At 35.2% G+C, this 24,428-nt stretch overlaps 1 protein-coding gene across 2 annotated transcripts in view; it reads left to right on the top strand.

The window, feature by feature from the left end:
* LOC138709636 (annexin B9-like) overlaps positions 1 to 24,428 on the top strand; it is a 38,212-nt gene that overhangs the window by 2,318 nt on the left and 11,466 nt on the right. For both annotated transcript variants that reach the window (XM_069840546.1, XM_069840545.1), the window contains exons 2-8: positions 7,967 to 8,015; positions 9,727 to 9,903; positions 11,877 to 12,081; positions 13,417 to 13,496; positions 18,356 to 18,428; positions 20,561 to 20,734; positions 21,944 to 22,125. In XM_069840546.1, coding sequence (XP_069696647.1) covers positions 7,986 to 8,015; positions 9,727 to 9,903; positions 11,877 to 12,081; positions 13,417 to 13,496; positions 18,356 to 18,428; positions 20,561 to 20,734; positions 21,944 to 22,125 — 921 coding nt within the window. In that variant the 5' untranslated portion in view covers positions 7,967 to 7,985. The remainder of the gene's footprint in view (positions 1 to 7,966; positions 8,016 to 9,726; positions 9,904 to 11,876; positions 12,082 to 13,416; positions 13,497 to 18,355; positions 18,429 to 20,560; positions 20,735 to 21,943; positions 22,126 to 24,428) is intronic.

The raw sequence follows: 24,428 nt of genomic DNA, 5'->3' as shown, positions 1-24,428 counted from the left end.
TGTAAGCCAGTGAAAGCAGTTCCACGTATCGGTACCGACTCTTGTAATCGCTTAAAAAGACTACAACTTGTTTTCAGAATTGGAGAAGCCTTAACAAGGAATTTACCCCGTAAGGAGTCAAAGAGTTCTGCATGAAATAGGAACTGCTTAGACCTATGTTCGTTATCCATTTCATCGCAAGGAAAACATTACAATCTAGCATTTAATGGATAATGTTTATGAAATAAACTGTTTTGAAAGTCTTAGCAGCCAGTACCTCTATATGTATAAAGCAGTGCACCAAATTGCATCTGGTAGTTCACTTCAGTCATCTCACGAACACATGCAAAAACACCATTATAGAACTATATTATATCTTCCACAAATCGCTCGACACCCATCAGCACTACCGGTATTTTCAATACTCTTATCCAATAAAAACAAATTAATGAGATGAGAAAGATTAAGTGTCCGTTGATTCACCAATTTGTAAAATGAAAAGCAGACTTTTGCCAGGTGGTGTTGCTTTTACCCTATTCATAAATTGATTTTTTTTTACTTCGCTAGCAATAATATTATTAATAATGTTGCAGAGGAATTAAATCTAACTTCTTTCCTACATTTTCTCCGAACGTGGTTCTAACTACGATATAAATATTCATATATTCTTAGCCACCGGAAGTAACAATTCCCCACCTGAGGTTTTTCTTTTTTCGCATTACGTTAACTAGCTATAAATATGATGCCGTTGCATTCACTGATCTCATTTGAGAAACAGACTTAACTTATCCGTTTTGAGTTTCACTAATGCTCGAGCAAAAAATTCTTCAGTGTTATTTTTAAGAGCCGAATGTTTTGTTTCTACGATATTTCGTAATATACCAGTAATCTGTTTATGGAAGCATTCGCGAGAACTTAACACAACGTTCACAACATTGTAAATTGAGCTTTTCTTTATTGCCACACCATGTATAAATGCAACTCCAAATAGTTCGCGTAACACTTGATTTGATACAATTTTTTATTATTTCCGCTTCGAGTTAACTGCAAATCTAGTCACATCGTTTATGTCAGAACACGATAATGCAAGACATTTCATTCATAACTCTCGGAATTGCCAACTCAACTGACTTTCACTTTTTCTTTCAACAATGAGAACTACTAGCGTACAAACTTGACAGAACTGTCGAACGGATGTACGAAGTGTGATCGAAAATTAAGACGATTATTTTTAACTATGGGCATATATGCATACACTGTATTTCACATTAGAGTTTTGCAACATAATCCTCTTCAAAATACTCCCCTTCTGCGCACGCACACGGGTCATTCCAGCGGTTCTGGCATTGTTGGAGACTCTCGTAAAATTACTGTAATTCCTTTATAACGCTAATTAAATTGTCTTCATCACAATCGAAACATTTTCCTTTAATGACACTTTTTAATTTACGAAACAACCAGAAGTCACTAGGTGCCAAATCTGGGGAATACTGTAAGGTGAGTGGGGAGGGACTGGAATTAATTTTTCGGCCAAAAATTGGATGATCGGCATGGTAGTGTGATTTGACGTGTTAGCATTAAAGATTCATCTACCGTTCTTTTTCTCGGGTCTTTTGTAATGTTTAAGTCATAGGTATTTGTGAGAAAAATACACAAAATGACGATTTGCTCAAAATCTGCTACCTGCAAATTGTCTCTGAAGCTGTATGCATAAAACTACTTTTTTATACGTTATTTTCTGCTCATATCTTGGCGTTAAAGTTTTCACTGAGAGCAGTTTTTACCATGAATTCAAATGTCTATGGGAAATAGCGTTTATTTTTATGAAAATGTATTTATTATTATTTTTTTTACTATTAACCACGTAAGTTATTGGTAGGTTTGTATTGGACGTAAATTTACATGGCACTCTTTCAGCTACTATAGGCATCCAACAAGGAAAACTCGGTGCGCAGAAACCTGAGAGCGTGACTGTCTCGCACAGATGACGTATGCTCCCATGTCCAGCATGTTTTTTTTTTATTTTATTTAACGACGCTGTATCAACTACTAGGTTATTTAGCGTCGATGAGATTGGTGACAGCGAGATGAGGCCGAGGATTCGCCATAGATTACCTTGCATTCACATTACGGTTAGGGAAAACCTCGGAAAAAACCCAACCAGGTAATCAGCCCAAGCGGGGATCGAACCCGCGCCCAAACGCAACTTCAGACCGGCAGGCAAGCACCTTAACCGACTGAGCCACGCCGGTGGCTTCCAGCATGCTCTCGAACCTACTGCAGGAAAATAAAAGGGGGGCATAACATGCGCGCCGCGAGGAGTCCGAGCTGAGTTTTGTTTGTAGGATATCTATAGTGTATCTTCGTGAAGCCAATAATTAGTCTTACGTCTGCTCTTAGGAGATAATTTTTGAACGAATTGTATATACTGTAAACAAATTATTTTGACTATAGGCCACTGAAATTAACACATTTTAGATAACTTTAAAAATAAATACCATTAGGCCTACAGGTAGTCAAAACTGAGAACAAATCAGTTTATTTGCCGTGAAGACTCTTGTGTAAGAAAGGAGACCTTCTCACACACAGAAATAATTCATGACTTGCATAGCTAAACAACAGAAACATCTGCCTAATGCTGCGACGACCCATGTCGCAGTGGGCGAGAAAATGCATAAACTAGCCTAATTAAGATTCAGAACGTGTAGTGTGGTGCGGAATCAATAGCGGAAAAGTATGTCATGATATTCTGTTCGTAGCATGGAATGACAACCGGGTAGTTAAATCTGTGTCTAAAAAATCATGCTATTCAAAAGGTTACGGTTATTGATGCGTAGGACCAGTTCATAGCTACATGCAGGTTCAAAATTAGATCCAAGAAGTACTGGTGACTTAAAAATTGGTCACTAAGGGTCAAATTCATAGTCGTCACTTATAAAATGAGGAAACACTTAAGTAGTGAGCGTTTCCTTAGCAGTTATTTTAGATCGTATTGCAGAGACACTACTCTTTCATTTGCCCTGAGCATTCCCTTGACATCGAAAGAAATATGGCAACATTTCCTACATTCAATTGTTTTCCAGCGTCTTCAAATTGTTAAATCGGCATTATTATCGTGTACAAATGCAGAAGTAAGTATTATAGAGCTAAAAATTGTACAAAATGTCGAGAAAGAATTTTACAGAAAAAGAAAGAAGTGAGCTAAGATAACTAGTTATAACATATGGAAACATCATCGAAAGTAAAAAATCTGATAATTGTTCTCTTCGAAAGAAGAAAGTGATATGAGACAAAATTACAGTTGAGTTTAATGCAAACTCCGGAAATATTCCTGTAAGTAAATCATTGTAATTTATTTTTCAGTTATTTTTATGCTAAAGAAAGTGGAAGTGATATAATTACGCAAATTTTAACAGCTTATTATTTGGGTAGAATACAAACAAAAATGCAAATAACACTTTGTTGGAACGTGAATATTTTTCGAAAAAAATGCCGCTTAAATATACCTGAAATGATGATGTAGCATAAAACCTCAAAGTAACCAATACTTTCAGCAGTGGTGAAATCGGTAAGCCTCATGGTTGTATTGTGAATTTCAATTAGACACACCAGAATATTCACAACAGTGTTCTTGTCGAAACTGTATCTCCTCATAAATTTTATTGTTGGTCATTGTACATCTCTAAAGGGTTTTCCATATTTCTGACATATATATATATATATATATTGTTTTGCCGAAACTCATTTTCATTTTAATTTTCATTATAGAACTCAATAAATTCAATAAAATCATAATCATCATCTATTATATACCGAATCAGCTGATTACAATGCATACAGTAGCGTGCAAATTAATCCGAACAACGTAATTACTTATGCAAAAACACTCAAACGGGATAAAAAAAAAGGATCTAAGACATATCTCAGTAATCTATGTGGCCTCCCTTGTTCCTAATAACAGCTCTGAGACGATTTGGCATGGATTACACTAATTTCCCACAAATATTCTTCATTTCTTCATCGCGAAACCATACACCAATGAGGGCAGAAATCATCTCCTTTGTAGAACAATCCATTTTTTGCATTCTTCTTTTGCAAATTGACCACAAGTTCTCAATGGGGTTGATGTCGAGTGAGTTGCCTGGCCAGGGGAGTACCTGAATATTCTTCTTGTTGAAGAATTCTGTAGTTCTTCGAGACGTATGGCATGGTGCCAGGTCTTGTTGGAACACACCTCTGCCATCCGGAAATGATTTTTGCAGCTGGGGTACGATTCTGGTTTCCAATAAGTGAATATATTTGTCAGAATTCATCATTCCCTTGATAGGTATTAATGCTCCAGGCCCTTCATGTGTAAAACAACCCCAAAACATTACTTTAGGGGGGTATTTGGGTGCTTGTTGGAGATGAGCTGCTGTTACTTTTTCGGATCCTTTCCGTACGTAAGAAACACGGTGGCCGTGGACCTCGAAATGAGACTCATCTGAAAAAAGTACATTCTTCCAGTCATTCACTGTCCAGTGTTGATGTAATTTTGCCCACATTACGCGTTTTTTGCACATAACAGGGGTTAGCAGTTGCTTCTTAATAGGCTTACGAGCCCTTCGTCCAGCTTCCAAAAGCCTACGCCGCACTGTTGTGACGTGAATATTCGCCCCAGTGGTAGCCATTAACTCGCGGGTTAAGTCGACAGCAGTTAGTCTAGGATTTAATTTACTTTTCCTGACAAACGATCATCTGCAGGTGAAGTCTTCCTTTTCCGGCCACAGTTTCCTTTTTTCTGGGGTGTGATGGATCCAGTCTCCCTGTATCGTTTTATGATCGAATTAACAGTAGCCAAACCGATGTGACATTCTGCAGCAATTTGCCTCTGTGTCATAGAAGAATGCTCTGCTAATGTTATAATTTTAGACCGTTTTCGTGGAGTTGTATCCATTTGTGAAGACGACAGAATGTACACAGGATTGCAGTATTAAGTCTTCAACACAACTGAAATGCTTATAAGTGCAAAACGACAGGCAAAATGTCACATATTATAAAAAAAATAACGACAGACCTTCAACAATGGAATTACACGTACTACGGTATGAGCAGCTGTGAGGCCAACAATGACAGAAAATGTAAAAATATGTCGTGTTCGGATTAATTTGCACGCTACTGTATGAGGAAACACTTGAGTAAGCTGACAAGCTGGCTTATTTGAATAGGCCTAAGTGTTCGCTTCAGTGGGATTTATGAATTGGGAATTATTATAAGCAACTGCTTAAGGGTTTCCTTACGATAAGTGTTGACTATGAATTCGGCCCTAAGTGCGTCAGTGATGATGCACGACAGCTGTTCTGTAAATTAAATAAAGGGATTATAGAATGATACTTCGTGTACCGGTAGACCTATTGTACTTCAGTTTGAGGAATGTTTACCTGCGGCAACTGTTGACTAACAGATTTCCCAGAAAGACTCGCTGTGTCATACTGTTGACTAACTGCTGACTTCATATTAAGCTTAGATAATAATGGACAAGATCATTGACGTATCAAACGAACACGCCAATTCACTGTGGATGTAGAACATCATTCATGTATGAAGTATTTTTTGCTTCACATCCGGAATGATAAAACTCTTCTCTTTTGTTATCTTTTTATGCTCTTTCACTCATAATACAAAAAAAAAAAAAGTTACATTTAAGTTGGAAAATAGGTGTGTACAAAATTAAACACAATACATTTTTGCACAAGGTTCCTTCAAGTGTCATTCTTTTCCTAGCAAATCTTTTATGACTTGCATTCCACCCACTGGTAGGAAATCCTGCCGAAACTAAAATTACATTTTTCGGTATTTGGCTTTAGAACGTGAACTGTTATGATAATATGTTAGCATTATAGCTCATATCGCAAAATAAATAAAATAATAATTATAATAATTCCGGGAAGAAGTTGAATTGTTGCTATTTTTATAGAAGTTTATCTGCAACAATAATTGCATCTTTGTAAATTGTTTTACATTATTTTAGCTTAATTTCTTTAGTAAGATTTGACATTTAACGGATGATAAATAGCGCTAAAACACTGCAAAAGCATACCCCTTTACCACTTTTGTGAATCATAAATTTAATACGATGAGACTTTTCAGGATTTGAATCCGGATCATACATAAGCATCTGTAGTGTCGAGGTACTGAAAACAAATAGACCTGCTGTTGACGTTGTAACGCGTTGAGTTAAGGCGTGAAATTTAACAAAGGAATGTCAAGCCAATTTACTCTGGGAACGATCATAAATTACGATCAAGTTAATGAAAAATAAAATGTGGGGACAGGCTCACCGAATGCCAAGCGCATTTGCTGTCCTCAGTGAAGATCTGAGTCCAACAAAGTAAGTTTTCTGGTACAATGTGATAAGAGTCTTCAGGTGTCTTTTACCCGTGAAATAAAATTAACTGGGACGAAACCTAAGACGAGTGGAAGGAGGTGGAAGTGATAAGTTATCTCTGTCTTCAGTGGAATGATTACAACAAAAATAATAAAACCATAAATGTATGGGCGTTGTTTATATTTCTTTGGAAAGTGATAAAATGTTAAGACATTTTAACGTAATACATTCGCTGGAGTGAACTGAGCACCGTTCTTCAAACAATGATTCGCGAGTCACTTCCTTGTTTTAGTCTTCGTAGCGTTCTCTGAAGTGTACGGTCCATTAATGTCATCGCAAAAGAGAATGTTACGATTGACTTAGCACTAATTAACTCACTGGATACGAATGATTTGTAAGAAATTGGCAGGAGCTACGTAGTTACAAGAAATATCATACAAAAAAAAAAGTCCATTTACACAAGCACACTACATGCTATACAGTAATACGTGATAATTGATTTGCTTTAGGGATGAATTCAGGATCTAACAAAAAGAAAGTTACCAGTAGCCTCGATTTTGCCTTATTTCTAAAGACCAATATCAATTTTGTTATCTAGAGTTAAGATATCTTGCTTATTATGTTTATAAATTAAATAATACCGTACGGCGGCCTAATATAGTGGGCCATAATTGTTAGTTCCGGTGATAAAGAAATTTAATTGTTATAGTAATTATATAGCGGAGGCTTTATCACATTGAGATAGCATAGGTTTACGTCTCGCTTAATAAACTTGTGTAGTGTAGTTAGAATGAGACGTCTGCATATCGAAATATTTAATTGCCATCTGCCGAACCAACAAAATATTTTGACGTATACATGGACGCCTTCGACCGTCGACCTATCAATAGCAGAACTGATGAATTGGAGGAAAGGATTCTTAATCTTATTGAAAAAAGTTATGTGACAACACTTCAAAATGCTGATAGTATACAGACATGCGGTAGACATTTTGAACATTTAAACTTCTTTTTGATGGCTTTTGCTAATATAATAATAATAATAATAATAATAATAATAATAATAATAATAATAATAATAATAATAATAATTATCCGTGGCGCTACAGCCCGCGAAGGGCCTAGACCGACCAGCCGACTGCTGGCCTCACGTCCACATGCCGAAGCAGAGGTGAACGATCATCCAACCAGAATGGAGGAATCGTGTGGTTAGCACGATGATCCCCCCCCCCTTTTGCTAATATACTGTAGATTAAACAAATCTCCATCATTATTGAAAAAAAAACATTCTTGATTCATAAAACATAAAAGCTGATGTTTATGAAACAATTACAAGTTATATTACCTTTAAGGACCTTGAATAAAAAAAAGGAAATTTGATGTCTGCAATATAAATTGTAAAGGTAGGCCTACCAGTATTGCCTATATCTAGCTATTCTGTGAAGGTGCTTGGTTTGGCATAGAGGTAGAGTTCCATGCTTTCTTAATCTCGGCACTAGAATGAGATGGTGTGATCGGCACCACATTCTGACCAACTGATCTAACAGTAGTAATGATGATAATGATGACATCTAGTGAACTTAAAATTATTAATTATGTACCATCTTATTTTGTATTTTAGGTTCTGGCGAGGTGCAATCATGAGTTCTCAACAGTACTACCCATTCAAGGTAATTTCAGTATAATTTATTTATTGTTCTTAAGTAATACAGGTCTGGCAAGTTTCAAATCTAGGAAAAGCTGATATCTGTATCTACAGAAGCTGACGAAGGATAAAAAAAAGGCTGACATTGAATTAATTGGTATTTAAAGTAGTAACTTCAAAGAAGAATCAGTTTACTTGTGAGATTTACTTTTATTGTAGTTGTCAGTGACACACTTAGCTTTCTGTAAGAATTTCTCATGAAATTCCTGTTCATAACATTTCCCCCCATAATTCATTTTGCAACATGTAAGAGAAGAAGAGTGTGTTCTGTCCATTTTCATGCTGGAACGGAACTGTGTTTATTTTGTCGGATAAGACTGAATACTCCTTCGTCTGTTGCATTGTTGTGGGGCAAAGTTAAAACAATTTGCACAACCTTGCACAGTTTTTCATATTTTTTTACACCCTTGTAGTCAGTTTCATTGTACAGATTGTTCCAAACTACGTCACAATCAACACTTCAAGCAATGTCAACTGAACATTTGGAAATAGTAGTGTCCTCTATTGTTCAAAACAAGGACTTGGCGTCAAAAACTTTGGGAAGGAAGGTAGTACGTTAATCTAAAAAGGATGTTACTAGATGGAGATAGCGCCGAGATCTAGTAGGCTCTGAGGATGGTGTCAAGTAGCACCGAAACAGCTGTGAGCCGCACATGCTTACATAATTAACACGAGTAAGATCGCCATTTAATCAATTATTCATAAGCATATAATTATCTGCCAGCAGCTGTCAGAGTTCGAAAGGAAGGTTTTCTTTTTTAAGTGTCACTTGTTGAAAAGATGCGACAAACATAATTGCCATGTTATGGCTAGTGTAGGCTAATTACAAATGAGGACTGTGCATGTATGATTTGGTGACGTAAAAACGAGAAATTCAATTACAGAATAAGATAAGATTCTTTATGTTCACAGTATGGTATATTGTTAAGATTTTGGTTTGAAGCTAATATGTGACATGGTGAAGTTTAAATTTAACAATTGTACAGGTATTTTTTTTTTAATGACAGTCCATGTAAAAAGTATTTTTATGCTCGACCATGCCGAAATGTAGTAATTATACACCTGGTAGCAGCCCTTTAATGGACCTCATTAAAGTTCAGGTGTTCCACCAATCAGAAAATACCATTGTAGCATAATGAAAGCGCAAGTATCGATTATTCTCTGATATGCAATCGAAAGACAACAATAAATCACCTATATTTGGAATAAAGTCAGTTCTGTTACTATAATAATTAGCGTTAATTGTAAATAATATTCAAATAAATTCAATTTGTCACCTCGTTTTTCAATGTCTAATTCAATTTCAAGGTTATATCAAGATTGTTTATTTTACACTCTAGATTATATCAAGGTCAATGTCGACATTTGTTTCTCGGAAAAAATCAATACTTTCGCGTCCGCGCACATCTCACAATTTACGAGGTATTGCACAAGGTCAGTTCTGCTCCTCAGATAAGAATAACATGAATACTTATGAATAATTTCAAGTTAGAAATATGGTCGAGCATAAAAAGTCGTATGAAACTTGACTATAATGGTAATTAAGACGCTCGTATGAAATTGTGAAACTCGCTTGCGCTCGTTTCATAAACATACTCGCGTCTTAATTACTACCATTATAGGCTCGTTGCATAATGTATTTTTATCTTGTTCACATTCAAGGATTTCTGTTTCAGTGCACTCCTACTGTGTACCCAGCAGAGCCATTCGATGCTAACGCTGATGCAGCAACACTCAGAAAAGCAATGAAAGGGTTTGGAACAGATGAACAATCCATTATTGATGTCCTGGCCAGAAGAGGAATAGTTCAACGTTTGGAAATTTCGGAAGCATTCAAAACTCAGTATGGAAAGGTCATGATGCTTTAATGTTTAATGTATGACAGCTGTTGATAAATTTGGAACTTTTTGTCTTAGGTTGTACTGTTCTCTTCGATGTTTGAACTTGTCATAAGAGCATGCATTTTAAATTGTTATTTCATAGGGATGGCAATTTACTTTTAAATTATATTCAGTACTCTATTTGCATAAATGTATAAATAAGAAATCGATTTGGTTACCGTAAAGTGGGGTGACTTTGAACGCCGAGGTGACTTTGAACAGTAATGTAGCGCCTTTCTAAATTAAATGCTGTAACCAATTGCGAAAAAACTGAACTAATTTATTGACAACTTAAACAGTTTTTTCGCAGTTGGGTACAGCATTCAATTTAGAAAGGCGCTACATTACTGTTCAAAGTCACCTCAGCGTTCAAAGTCACCCCACTTTACGGTATCTTGAAATTCTGGGACTTTCTTTACATTACTAGGCTAATTTATTTGTATCTATATTTGCACTACATCCCAATCACTGCAACTTTGTGCAACATTACGAAACTGCATTATTAGAAATAGAAATTAATAAGAACTTGTACCGGTATTTCGAAACATAGTTACATGTATTTGAAAATATTATTTGGCTCTGATTATAGCCTTTCTAACGACTAATGAGTAGACACTTTAAAATATAGGGGTAAACATTCAGAATTGTACTACCGTACCAAAGGAAGGTATGATTTTATAGGCACTGAAAAATGCGAACCGAAATTTAAATTGTAGTGCCTATATACAAAAGATATATAAATTATACATATTTTAACTTATTTTGTTTTGCTGCATTTTTAACATAAGCAGCAATGTTTTGTGGTGATTTAAATGTCACTTTATTCCACATTTCTCCTTTGAAAAAATAAAATCACATCTATTAATCCAACTACTAATCTAGTTATTAATAAAAATTAATGAATTATTAAACCAACTACCAATAAGAATTTTAGTGAATTGAACTTTTATATGATAAAAAATATTTTACCTCTGATTGAGGTTCTGGCTGATATATCAGGCAGTACATCTCACTTGACGATATGTATCAGAGGAGGAACAATTGTTTGTATACATCTGAAGTCTGACTAATGTAATATATTACCTGTCAGTGATATATGCAATGGAGGAGGAAAGGAACTGGCCACTCTACCACATTATCTCCGGCTTAGTTGCCTCATGAGTGATGCCTTATTGATGTCAAACTTGTCTTTAGACAGTTGACTAAACAATAACAAAAAAATATTAAACTCCTTTATCCGAAACAAAAATATAAAATTTACATCTCAGTGTTTCTAGCTTAATATTACGTAAAAAAAATAAAGCTTTATTTTATTTTAAAAGGTCTAGAGGAAAAAATCAGCATTAATAAATCCGTTCCCTCCACATGCTTCTTGAATGCATGAACCAGTGGTTTCGCTATTTCGTATTTTAAACAATTTTAAGAAATATAAAAACAGAAATACGTTGGGCCCAGTACAACTGAAGGGTATGGGATGAAAATGGGGAATGTCCGTTTAGCGATTTTATGGTATATAGTGTATTTTATATGTGGCAACTGGGACTACAGAACTATTCAATCAAAAATATTTTAAAAGAGAAAATGTCCCAATAAGGTAAAGTTAAACATCTAGTATACTTGTTAAAACATGTTCAGGTTAAAACTTTATTTTCTATATAATGCTGTTGTTCAAAGCTAAAGCCCAAGTGCTAATTACTGATCTATTCATACTGAGAAATGCCACCAACAAAATAATTGTTGTGTATCTTGTTCTGGAATCAATTAATAAATAATTTGTTAAATTTAGGACTACAAAGTAGGTACCGTATTTTAAAGTTTCATTGCTATTTTGTAGATAATTCCTCCCCCCCCCCCACTTTTTAAGTCTCTATCGCAGTTTATTATTACATTTCTTTACATGTAAGATAGCAATATTTCGATTATATTGTAACCTCTGGTTCTTACAGGATTTGGTGAAGGAACTTAAAAGTGAACTTGGAGGAAAGTTTGAAGATGTGATCATAGCACTCATGACACCGCTGCCACAGTTTTATGCCAAAGAACTGCACGATGCCGTCGGTGGGGTAGGAACAGATGAAGAAGCTATTATTGAAATACTTTGTACTCTCAGCAACTACGGCATTCGTACAATTTCTTCCTTCTATGAAAACAGTAAGCAACTTTTAATTAGTTACCTGCTTACAATGGCTCGTGGTCCTATACATTATTCAGATCATCATCAGCAGCAGCATAAAATAATTTTGTTTTTTGTAACATACTGGTTTCCACGATAAAACATTAGGTAACGCGAAAAAAATATTATTTGATACATTAGGATTTAATTGTTGTATACCTGTAACTCGCCCTGTTTATAATATGAAGTTGAATTTTCTCGATAAATTTTTATACAGAGCATTCACTTGCATAATGTAAGCCATGCAACATGCAGCAAACCATCTCCCGCATGCTTGGCAGTCCAGTTCAGTCGCTCTGTAGGTGTGGTTGTGTTGACGTTAGATTGCGTGTTATTCTTCTGATCGTGTTAGTGAAGTGTTTACATTTAGAGTTAGGAGTAGTCTTTTGCTGCTGTTGCTATGTGGAACAATAACATTAGGAAATGTTCATGCAAATCGCCTTTTTACCTTTCCGCAATCACTCTTTTTCAGGTTAAGTCTCTATCATGAAAATCCTTTGCTCTCATGTAAATTTCTGTGTTGCCATGTGAACAAGCTAATCTAAAGACTTCGCCAACACAATCAGAAGAATAGCACGCAATCTAACATCGACACAATCACTCCTACAGAGAGACAGAACTGGACTGCCGAGCATGTGCAAGTTGGTTTTCCGCGTGTTGCGCGCCACCTGGTCGACCTACATTATGTAAGCGAACACTTTGTATGTTTGTAGAGTTTCTTGTAACAAGGACATAGAACCAGCACACTGCCAGTTAGAGCAATCACTTTGCACGCCAGAGACCTGAATCCAAATTGTGACGAATCCAGAAGAAATTATTAATGATGGGCAAAATTAATGATGTCAGAATATGTTTTGTCGGGGATTTCCATTTCCTCTACCATTGTTCTGTGATTTTTAATTCACTATCAAGCATAAAATTAAATCGAGTAGTAGGCAAAATCGTACTGTCACTGTTGTGCCTGGAAGTCTCATGACAGACTCATGAGAGATAGATACTATTCCAGTGGACCAAGGAACTCCGTCTCTTTCCCCCTTCCCCTTAGAATATCATTTTGCTTCGTTGTCCTGCTTTCAATAAATAATCCATTCAGTTAATAATAAACATAAATTATAATAGTTCAATATATAAATTTGTAGTTTTAAATCCTATTGCTACATCCTAATCATAATAATTATAATAATACTGTACTGCTATTTTCCAGAGAGACAACAAAATAAAAGAGTGAAGACAGTGATTTAGTATTGAGTTAAACAGTGATGTATTATAAAATAGTAAGCTTAACTTCATTATTTGAAACTCTTTTATTTCAGTGTATGGCAAAACCCTAGAAAGTGACTTGAAAGGTGATACTTCTGGACATTTCAAGAGACTGTTGGTTTCTTTGTGCATGGTAGGTGATTTTTTTTTAATTCTGTGTTCATTTCATTTTATTCACTCTATTCTTCAGTTTAAATATATTAAAGCCCAAATGATTGGAGACAAATTCACTGAAAGCCAAGAAATTATCCTTTTGTCTTTGATACTCAATTTTCCTTCGGAATTATACTTTCCAGTATCTAAGAATTCCCTTCTCACACTCACACCGACTTCTTTTAAAAGCTACCAGTACCATATTATTTTTGTTTTTGCTTTTGAAGTTTTTTTTTTATTGCAATCGCTAATTATGCTTTATAATTTGAAAAGACCTTTCAGAACATTGCCTCATTTGCAAATGAATGTAATTTATATAAAATTTCCTGTCTCACTATGCCACCTCACAATGGTGTGATCAGTGGAATATTGAACAAAAAAAATATATAAATATAAATTTCACATTTATGTTGTAAAATAAAGATTATGTCAGAAATTATGATTAATTTGAATGTGCTAACTGATGTAGTATGAATTTAAAAATCGATAGAACTAATTAAGTAAATTTCAATAATTCAGTAAACATAACTCTCTTATAAACAAGAATAAGGAATAACCTTTCTTCAGAAATAAGATCTGTGCCCGGGAGGAAAAAGGTCTTAAGTCAATTTTTTGTGAAAATGAGATTTTTATATATTCTGAAAGTGGAAACAATTCTCTACAATCTGGTAAAGGATGCTTTAGCAAAGAAGGGCAGCACTGCTACTTACAGACCTGTTACTAAATCTACGTATTGATCTCTGAAAAGATTTATTAAATCTACATACTTAGACTTCAACAAACAAAATTTGATAACACAATCTCAAAGGAAAAAATGGAACTCTCTGCATCATAATCCACAGTTAATTCCCGATTTACCACGAAAATCGTCTGTAGCTGCATTTAGATTGGCAACAGGCCATGATTGTTTGGCCAAACACCTGCATAGAATTGGAATATATCAGTCCCTAACTGCCCATTGTGCAACTCAAACCAAGAAATGGATTCGGAACACCTCAAAATCTGTGCTTCAGTGGCTGACCATGATAATATCTTTGAAAAATATTGGAGTGCAAGAGGTCAAATGACTTTATTGTCAAACGCCTGGCATTAGAACACAACAACAACAACAATCTGGTAAAACGGCTAAAGTGAAATAAGACTTCTGACTGGATTTATTGAGCGTTACCAAATGTCCTAAGTACTTTTTGAATCCAGCACACACAGAATAAAGGACTTAAGTATATTTAATACTTTATTCCTTACAAACCATCACATGTTTACTTTCCATGCTTCCCTATTAAAAAGGTCTAACTTGTATTTTAGCCATTTTATCACATACTGATGCCCTTTCCTTTTAAAACTTTAGGCACCAGGGTAAACAGTCCTATAATTGTTTAAGACCCATTTTGCGTTCCTAATAATTTATTTCTCATTTATGTAGACTTTTTTTTTTCTTTTTTTTTTTTTTTTTTAACAACATGCTCCATTACAGAGTAATACTACATGTTTTAGATTTTCCGTTTCCTACGATAAATATACATTTGGATACATTGATTTTACCTAAGGAAGATAGAGAATTAATACAAATACATATATATGGCTTAACCTAAATAAAAAGAAAAGGAAGTATATATACATGATTGGAATGTATTGCAAGGAACAAATTGGTAATTTTTTAAAAGTTGAATGATAAATATGTGTAACCTAGCAATAAATGCATTCCTACAATTGTTCAAAATCTATTGAATTGATGAAGGTAATGAATGGTTGAAGATGAAATTTTATAAGCTGATATTTGTTAGGTGGCCAACTTGCTGTCTTCGACATGCTGTTTCTTAGAATTTCCCTTTGTTTTCTTAATATTGTGCAATCATACAGCAAGTGATCTATAGTCTGACTTCCACTATTACACGGACATGTTGCACTCTCCAGTAACTTGAAGCGATGGAGGTAGGCTCTAGTCATCCTGTGTCCTGTCACCATTGACGTGAAGATGGCTGTAATATTTAATTCCATCTTAAGCCTCTCTTTTACATTAGGAAAGTAGGATTTTGTTGTTGCTGCCTTTGTGGTGTCGTCCCATTATTTTTGCCATTTTAGTGTTCCTTCTTCTTCTATTTCACTTAGAATTATACTTTTTGGAATTTTATCATAACATAATGCTGCATCCTTGTTTTGTGCCGCTGCCTTCACTAGTCGATCCGCAAGTTCATTACCGTATGTTCCGACGTGGGCCTTGATCCATAAGAATTCTATCGTCCAGTTTACTTTCTCCAAAATTAAGACTTTCTTCCTATAAGATATTTGTGGTTGTGATTGTTCTTTAAGGAGTCTATTGTTATTCTGCTGTCTGTGAGAATTGCTGCTGTACGTGGTCTGTTGTCCCTGATGTCAATTGTTTCTATTGCTTCCAGTGCTTTAATGATTGCTACCTGCTCGGCTTGATTGTTGGAACATCTGTAATTTAGCTTGAATTTTAATTGGTTGGTGAGTTCATTTCCAACGAAGATGGCGATACCTGCTCCAACTCCATACTCACTCTTACTCCCATCCGTGAATATTTGAAGGGTGTAGTCCTTATCTTCTGATCCCTCGTTAATCTTGACAGCGTCTGCTGGGTGAGGCCAGTTTCTGATTTCCACTTCTCGGTCTATGGTGTATGTTTGGTTTTCTCTTCCTTTCATTATGTTATATAACTTAAGTGCCTCCTCAGTTTTTATGGTAATGGGAGTTATTCCTGACAGCATACACAGAGCTTCGGTAGATGTTGTGCGAAAGGCTTTTGATATCCTTATTTTGATTAGTATTTATGTAGACATGAAAAAGGTCTTATGTTTAAATAGTCTCTTCTACTCAGTTTGGCTTCTAATGTTAAAAGGGCTTAAGTGCGGCTATTTTTGGAAATAATCAAGAAAATTGTTAAATGAACAACATTACCTATTTTAGAAGAAATATAAACAAATAATATCCAGGAAAAACCTCTTAATTAAAAAAAAAACTTTATAATTGACACCAATTTCAATCTTTCTACTGCTTTCCTGAAAAGTATAAAATTTTTACTTAAGACCTTTTTCCTCCCGGCCACAGAGATAATTATAACATATGTGTCTTCAATTAACGTAAGACGATGATAAAATTTTACATACACATAAACAAAATGAAAACATTTTGACTAGAGAATACCTATTAAACTTTGAACTTCAGTTAAGATATAGAAGTATCTTAGGGGTAGGGGGAATTAGAATAAGATAGACTAGGATGATAGATAGTGACAGATGATTAAAGTACGAAATAGAGGAGAAATGAGTGCTCATGTAAAGACACAGTGTTGAATAAAGAAGAAAAGTGCATGAATCGGTCACTAAATTTATAAATAATGTAAGAACGGGAGTACTGGTCCGAATACAGGAATGTGAACGGCCAACAGGCTCAAACGGTTGGATGACAATAAATCATATCATATAGGAGTAGTCATATAGAAACAGCCAACTCAGTGCTTACTGAGGGTGAGCAGTATGTTATAACTGGAACTTGAAAAAATTCATGTGGCCCAAATTTGTTCCTGGTTCTGTACCTATATATATATATATATATATATATATATATATATATATATATAAATATATATAAATATATTTTTTTATCCAATGCCACCAGGTTGTCTTTTCGACATTTCTGGTCTTCTCTCCTGGCTGTGGCTTAGTTGTAACCCACTTCTGATGTTGGGGTGCCTGGAAGGCGGAGTTACATTACCCCGATGATGTGATAGGATGATCTGTACCTATATAAACTACTAAAATATGTATGTAGCATTAATATAGAACGTTATATATCTAATGGTGCGTGGTAAAAAGGGCGAAAGTCAGAAATTGGTGACTTTGAGTTATAACCTCCATGTGGATACAAAAACTCTAAGTCTTCAGATGGTGTAAAGGGCATATTATGTAATTGAACAATATATAAAATCCGAACAACATAGTCTCATGCCTTCAACAACATATTCTGCATCTTGATTACACAACTTTTAACACTGTATCACTTCGGAATATGTATGGTAAGACTTTCCTGTGTTAAATTTCAACGTACCTCGTTTACATGTTTCGACCTATTTATGGGTCATCTTCAGAACTGGTCGTTGTTGGTCTTGGCGCCAATTGTTCTGTTTCCTGTGGGGGTGTGTTCCTGTGGTATAGTGTAGAGTCAAAGAGTGTATGTGTTTTGAAGTTGAGTTGTGTGTTGATAATTTCGTTGGGGTGTGTTTTCGTGTGTCTGTATATTTCATATTGTTCTAGTGTGTTTAGTTTCTGGCTTTTTGGTTGGATGTGGAGTATTTCCATGTCTGTGTTGATGTCTCTGTGGGTGTAACACCTGCAACAACTTCTACATAGGACAGACAGGCAGATCGTTTTAAACACGTTACAAAGAACACATCACAGCCATAACAAAATTACAAAACACCTCCACATATGCAGAACACATCACAAATGCTAACCACACCCACAGAGACATCAACACAGACATGGAAATGCTACACATCCAACCAAAAAGCCAGAAACTAAACACACTAGAACAATATGAAATATATAGACACACAAAAACATACCCCAACGAAATTCTCAACACACAACTCAACTTCAAAACACACACACTCTTTGACTCTACACTATACCACAGGAACACACCCTCACAGGAAACAGAACAAGTGGCGCCAAGACCAACAACGACCAGTTCTGAAGATGACCCATAAATAGGTCGAAATATGTAAATGAGGTACGTTGAAATTTAACACAGGAAAGTCTTACCATATATATTCCGAAAACATATTTATGATCTAAGACGTCGTGATTCTTTTTACAGGCTAACAGAGATGAGACTCAAACAGTGGACCCTTCAGCTGCTAGAGCTGATGCACAAGCATTAATAAATGCAGGTTAGTGGAAAGTAAATCCTTCATGCAGATTTCAATTCTTTATTGCTTTTGGAGTTAAATATTTTGTAGGACCTGCACATGGGCGCTGGTTAGAATGATGTTTCGGCTGATTATCTGATTGGATTTTCCCCATGATTTTATCCAACTGTAAGACGAATGTCGGGTAATTCCATTGCGAATATACGGAGTCAGCTCGCAAAACATCGCTCCACTCTCACCAGTTTAGCACATTAAGCATTAATAAAGCTGCGTTCAGAACAGCTTGTGTCCACTGACCCACATTATTGTTACAAGGTCATATCGCAAAAAAAAATGCTTGACATGTTTTGGCATAACATGCTTCCTCCCCGAAAGCTATTATTGATGTGCTACTTTCTTCCTCATAATGCTTTACTACGGTATACACAAGTGAACACATATACTGCGAGATCTCGATTCTTTGATAAACTTTCTTTAAGCTTCCTGGGATGAAAGTGACTTCATACATGAATGAATTTTATATGATGTCATATTGGTACTAAAGTACGGTAACAATTATCGACACAATTGGGTCCATTACGTATTACTGTATTATTTGGTATGATAGATAGAATGATAGAACTTTATTGTCGAAGGCATAATATATGCATAGACATGGTCAAATTTATACAATTACAATTTAATTTAAAATAAGTCAAATATTTTAATCCAATGCCACCAGGTTGTCTTTTCGACATTTCTGGTCTTCTCTCCTGGCTGTGGCTTAGTTGTAACCCACTTCTGAGGTTGGGGCGCCTGGAAGGCGGAGTTACATTACCCCGATGATGTGATAGGATGATTATGATTATGTGGTGCCAGGAGAGGTCTTAAATCTAAACTTAACCTAAATTCCAGACCATGGACGAACACAGGAATAATCCCCTTTAAGGAAAAATTCCTGTGCTCTAACCAGGAATCGAACCCGGGACCTCATGAACTATAGCCAGAAGCTCTGACCACTAGATCATGAGGCTGGTCAATAAGTCAAATATAAAAAACATTATTCATTTCGAGGGCCCATGCGTGCATCCTCAAGATTGTAGGGACATACTTTTATTAATTTCGTTTTAATATAATTCCTAAATTTGAGAACATTTTTTGTATATCTGATGTCATCAGGCAAACTATTGTAGATTTTGATACCAAAGACCATATAGGTTCTACTAGTGTTTGTAAGATGGTGTGCTGGAATAGTTAAACTATTTTTGTTACGAGTATTGTAGGTATGGAAGTCACAATTTTGGTGAAAATCAGACAGATTTTTATAAATTAGTTGTAAAACATTAAAAATATATAAACCATAAAAAGTAAGAATATTATATTGCAAAAAATGTTCCCTACAAGAGATCCTACTGTCAACGCCCGCTATGCATCTGACAATACGCTTTTGAGCAATAAATATATCATTCAACATGGTTCCAGATCCCCAATCTGGTAATCTATGTATTTTGTCACACTATAGCAGAAATAGAAGTAATTTACTTTACTTTCTCAAGGTGTTAACACAGTCTAGTATATACAGTTGCGAAGCTCAATACGTAGTTAATATGCAAACATTAGGTAGTTGCTCACCACTAGGATCGCTAATATTGCCTCATTACAGGCAATGCAAAATAGTACCGTCACAGTCTATTGTTTCTAGCACCCTCAAAACTCAAGCTTCGTGACTGTATATAGTAGACTGTGGTGTTAACAAGAGCACGCATATGTTAGTTTGTTCAAATAGGTTTTATTTCACGAAATGAGGTTTTCAAGTATGTTAAAATTTCAGCTCAATCTACTAATTTATATAATATATACTATTATAACATATATAAGACCAGTTTATGAATATAGAGATCATGACATAAAATTCAAGAGTTAAATCAAATTATATTTCTTTCTAATGACGAGTAGGCCTACTTGACTGTTTCATATGGAGTCAGTTATGTAGACCAATAATTGTTATTAATTATCATGTAACTCTTAACTTGCTGTAAATTCTTCTCGTTTATGTAAATACACAAATTTATTTTAATTCGTGACAAAGGGATTTCTTTTCTCTTTATGTAGACCTACATATTCTTCGTTTTAGCAATCCCTGAAGTTTTTATTTGATACAAATTGGATTTCAGGAGAAAAGCAATGGGGCACAGATGAATCTTCCTTCAATGCCGTGCTGGTTACACGCAGCTACCAGCAACTTCGACAGACATTTCTGGAATATGAGCAACAGAGCGGTCATGACATTGAAGTAGCAATTAAAAAGGAGTTTTCAGGAAGCATCGAGAAAGGACTACTTGCTATCGGTAACTTGCAATTTACTGACTCGGTGTATGACTCTAATAAAAGGTAAAATGTTTGCTACAGTAACATAAGCAAGAGAAAGTAAGGAGTTGTATGTGTACGCACCAACTAATATTAATACTGTGGAAAATGGATTGTAGCAACCATTTTTAAAAGAGGAGTGTATTTCAATTTCCATTCGAATCTATCCTTTCTTAACACAAGGATTATATTCCATATTTACGATTTGTTTATTTGTACAAAAATGAAATTTTACTGGGTTTGCATACTACAAATAAATATCAGTGACAGTTTTCAGGAAAAGGTCTTAAGTCAATTTTTTGTGAAAATGAGATTTTTATATATTCTGAAAGCAGAAACAATTCTCTACAATCTGGTAAAACGATTAAAGTCAAATAAGACTCCTGACTGAATTTATAGAGCGTTACCAAATGTCCTAAGTACTTTTTGAATCGAGCACACACAGAATAAAGGACTTAAGAATATTTAATACTTTATTCCTTACAAACATCACATGTTTACTTTCCATGCTTCCGTATTAAAAAGGTCTAACTTGTATTTTAGCCATTTTATCACATACTGATGCCCTTTCCTTTTAAAACTTTAAGCACCAGGGTAAACAGTCCTATAATTATTTCAGACCCATTTTGCATTCCTAATAATTTACATTTCTCATTTATTTTGACATGAAAAAGATCTTATGTTTACATAGTCCCTTCTATTCAGTTTGGGTTCTAGTCTTGAAAGGGCTTAAGTGCAGCTATTTTTGGAAATAATCAAGAAAATTGTTAAATGAGCAACATTATCTATTTTAGAAGAAACATAAACAAATAATATTCAGGAAAAACCTCTTAATTAAAAGAACTCTATAATTGACACAAATTTCAATCTTCCTACTGCGTTCCTGAAAAGTATAAAATTTTTACTTAAGACCTTTTTCCTCCCGGCCACAGGTTTAATTCTGGCAAAAAATCAAATACAATGCAGAACTGATAAAGAAAGAAGGACAAGCACGTAATTACTTGCTAACAATCATGCTTGTTTGACTTCATGTATGATGAGTGATTTACAGTATTTACATATTCAACTTTACTTTTTACTCATAAATATCATATTACCGGTACTCAGTTTTTATACCTAAAATATTACAAAATTTTAATCATAAAGCAATACATTATTAATTATTATTGAACATTTGTTCTTTTCTGCAGTTAAATGTGTGAAGAGCAAAGTTGGATTCTTTGCGGAGCGTCTCCATGACAGCATGGCAGGTATGGGTACCAAAGACAAGACACTAATTCGGATTATAGTGTCACGTTCAGAAATTGACTTGGGTGATATCAAGAAAGCCTTTGAAGAAATGTATGGGAAGCCTCTTGAAAGCTTCATATCTGTAAGTTACAAAGACTTTAAATATTATTTAAAATTAATACATGTAGATTTTGATGCTTTCTTTCCTTGGAGGGTTCGATAGGTTTTCTCTTTTCTGTGTGTATGATTAGTATTTTTTATTGTGAATTGTCATTAATATGTGATGACCAGTCATTAATGTGTGACGAGTAAAGGTGATGACCAGTCACTTAATGTGTGATGAGTAAGGGTGATGACCAGTCACTAATATGTGACGAGTAAGGGTGCCAGTCACTAATATGTGACGAGTAAGGGTGATGACCAGTCAGTTAATGTGTGATGAGTAAGGGTGATGACCAGTCACTAATATGTGACGAGTAAGGGTGATGACCAGTCAGTTAATGTGTGATGAGTGAGGGTGATGACCAGTCACTAATATGTGACGAGTAAGGGTGATGACCAGTCACTAATATGTGACGAGTAAGGGTGATGACCAGTCAGTTAATGTGTGATGAGTAAGGGTGATGACCAGTCACTAATATGTGACGAGTAAGGGTGATGACCAGTCAGTTAATGTGTGATGAGTAAGGGTGATGACCAGTCACTAATATGTGACGAGTAAGGGTGATGACCAGTCACTAATGTGTGATGAGTAAGGGTGATGACCAGTCACTAATATGTGACGAGTAAGGGTGATGACCAGTCACTAATGTGTGATGAGTAAGGGTGATGACCAGTCACTAATGTGTGATGAGTAAGGGTGATGACCAGTCACTAATGTGTGACGAATGTTCCAGATCCTCTTTCTGCTACAGAAAAAGACGAATTTTAATTGGGGACACCTGATTTTCGCGAATGATTTTTTTTTTTTACAAATTTGTGCTAATTAAGTCAGAGTTAAACATTTTTTTATAGATATGAATGAGTTTCGTTCTGTAGACATGTTTCACGATCGCGAGTTTTTTTTCCTCTTTTTTTTTCCAAATTGGCAATGTTTTATGCTAAACGCGATTTTTTTACGAACATCACTGATTCGTACATTCATTACCAGTCACGAAATTTCATTATTTTATTTTCGACAATGAAACATTCAAAATAAGTACGAAATTAATGGGTTCGTTTTTCATGTTTTATTTTGTGAAAAACATGGCTGCTCAGCTGTGAAAAATGAAAATCTGTTTATTGTGCACGTGAAATGCTTAGATTCGTTACACACTAACACAATAAGAAGAAATGTGTAAAAGATATTAACCACATTTTCAGCAAGAGTACGCAGATAAGACTAATGATTAATGTATTTTGATAATTCGGCAGCTAAGCAGCCTGGCATAGTGTGCAAATGAACATAGACCTGATGACACTTTTCTCCATCTAGAGTGAAACTGGCCTTATTGATATTGGTCAAGACTGGAGTATCCTGCCAGGGGAAATTTTCTCTGACCTAAGTTTGAATGGAGCAGTGTCGTGCTGAAGATAAAACCAAATTACTGAAGTTCTATGCAATTATCAATAGTGATTTTCAGGATGTTTAAATTCAAACTTTTTCTTCACGATTTATATGTTTAAATACACACTTTTTTCACGATTTACATACTTAAAAATAAGGGTTTTTCCATGTTGAATCTTTCGTACACTACTCCATAACAATAACTCCATATACAGACACACTAAAACACACCCTGATCAAATTCTCAACACACAGATCAATTTCAGAACACACACACTATTTGACACCACATTTCAATACTTTTCAACAATTAAACGCACCCACACAACAGGCAGCGAAGTTCGAGATGACGCTGAGATCTAGTAGGCTCTGAGGATGGTGTGAAGAAGCACCGAAACAGCTGTAAGCCGCACATGCTTACACAATTAACACGAGTAAGATCGCCATTTAATCAATTATTTAAGGTTTTTTTTTCACATGAATTACATTAATTTTATTTACCGACTTTGGTGTATTTTATTCACCGTTTTATGGTGTCCCTAATTATAATTATAATTAATAGCGGACCCATGGAAAGACTGGTTTGCCCAGAATCCTCACAACATACGCAACATGAAGTCAAAATAATTCAAATTGGTGGTGGTGGTGGTGGTGGTGGTGGTGGCGGCAAAGAAGATATGATAAGTACTGGTGATAGTGGTGATGTTAAAGGTGATTGTAGTAATGGTAGTGAAATTGACAATGATAGTGGGGGGGGGGCGATGACAGCAGTGACACAATACTGGTGGCAGTGGTGATGATAATACGTTTATCATATTTGAAGTGTAAACTTTATATCCGTCATAGTTTCAGGTTTCAGGTCGTGTCTTATCCTTTATATTATGCTCTATCGTCCCCAT

This window comes from Periplaneta americana, chromosome 11 (assembly GCF_040183065.1).
Source record: "Periplaneta americana isolate PAMFEO1 chromosome 11, P.americana_PAMFEO1_priV1, whole genome shotgun sequence".
Taxonomy (NCBI): domain Eukaryota; kingdom Metazoa; phylum Arthropoda; class Insecta; order Blattodea; family Blattidae; genus Periplaneta; species Periplaneta americana.
Note: the sequence above shows the minus strand (reverse complement) of the source record. Positions and strands in the feature narration are given on the sequence as shown.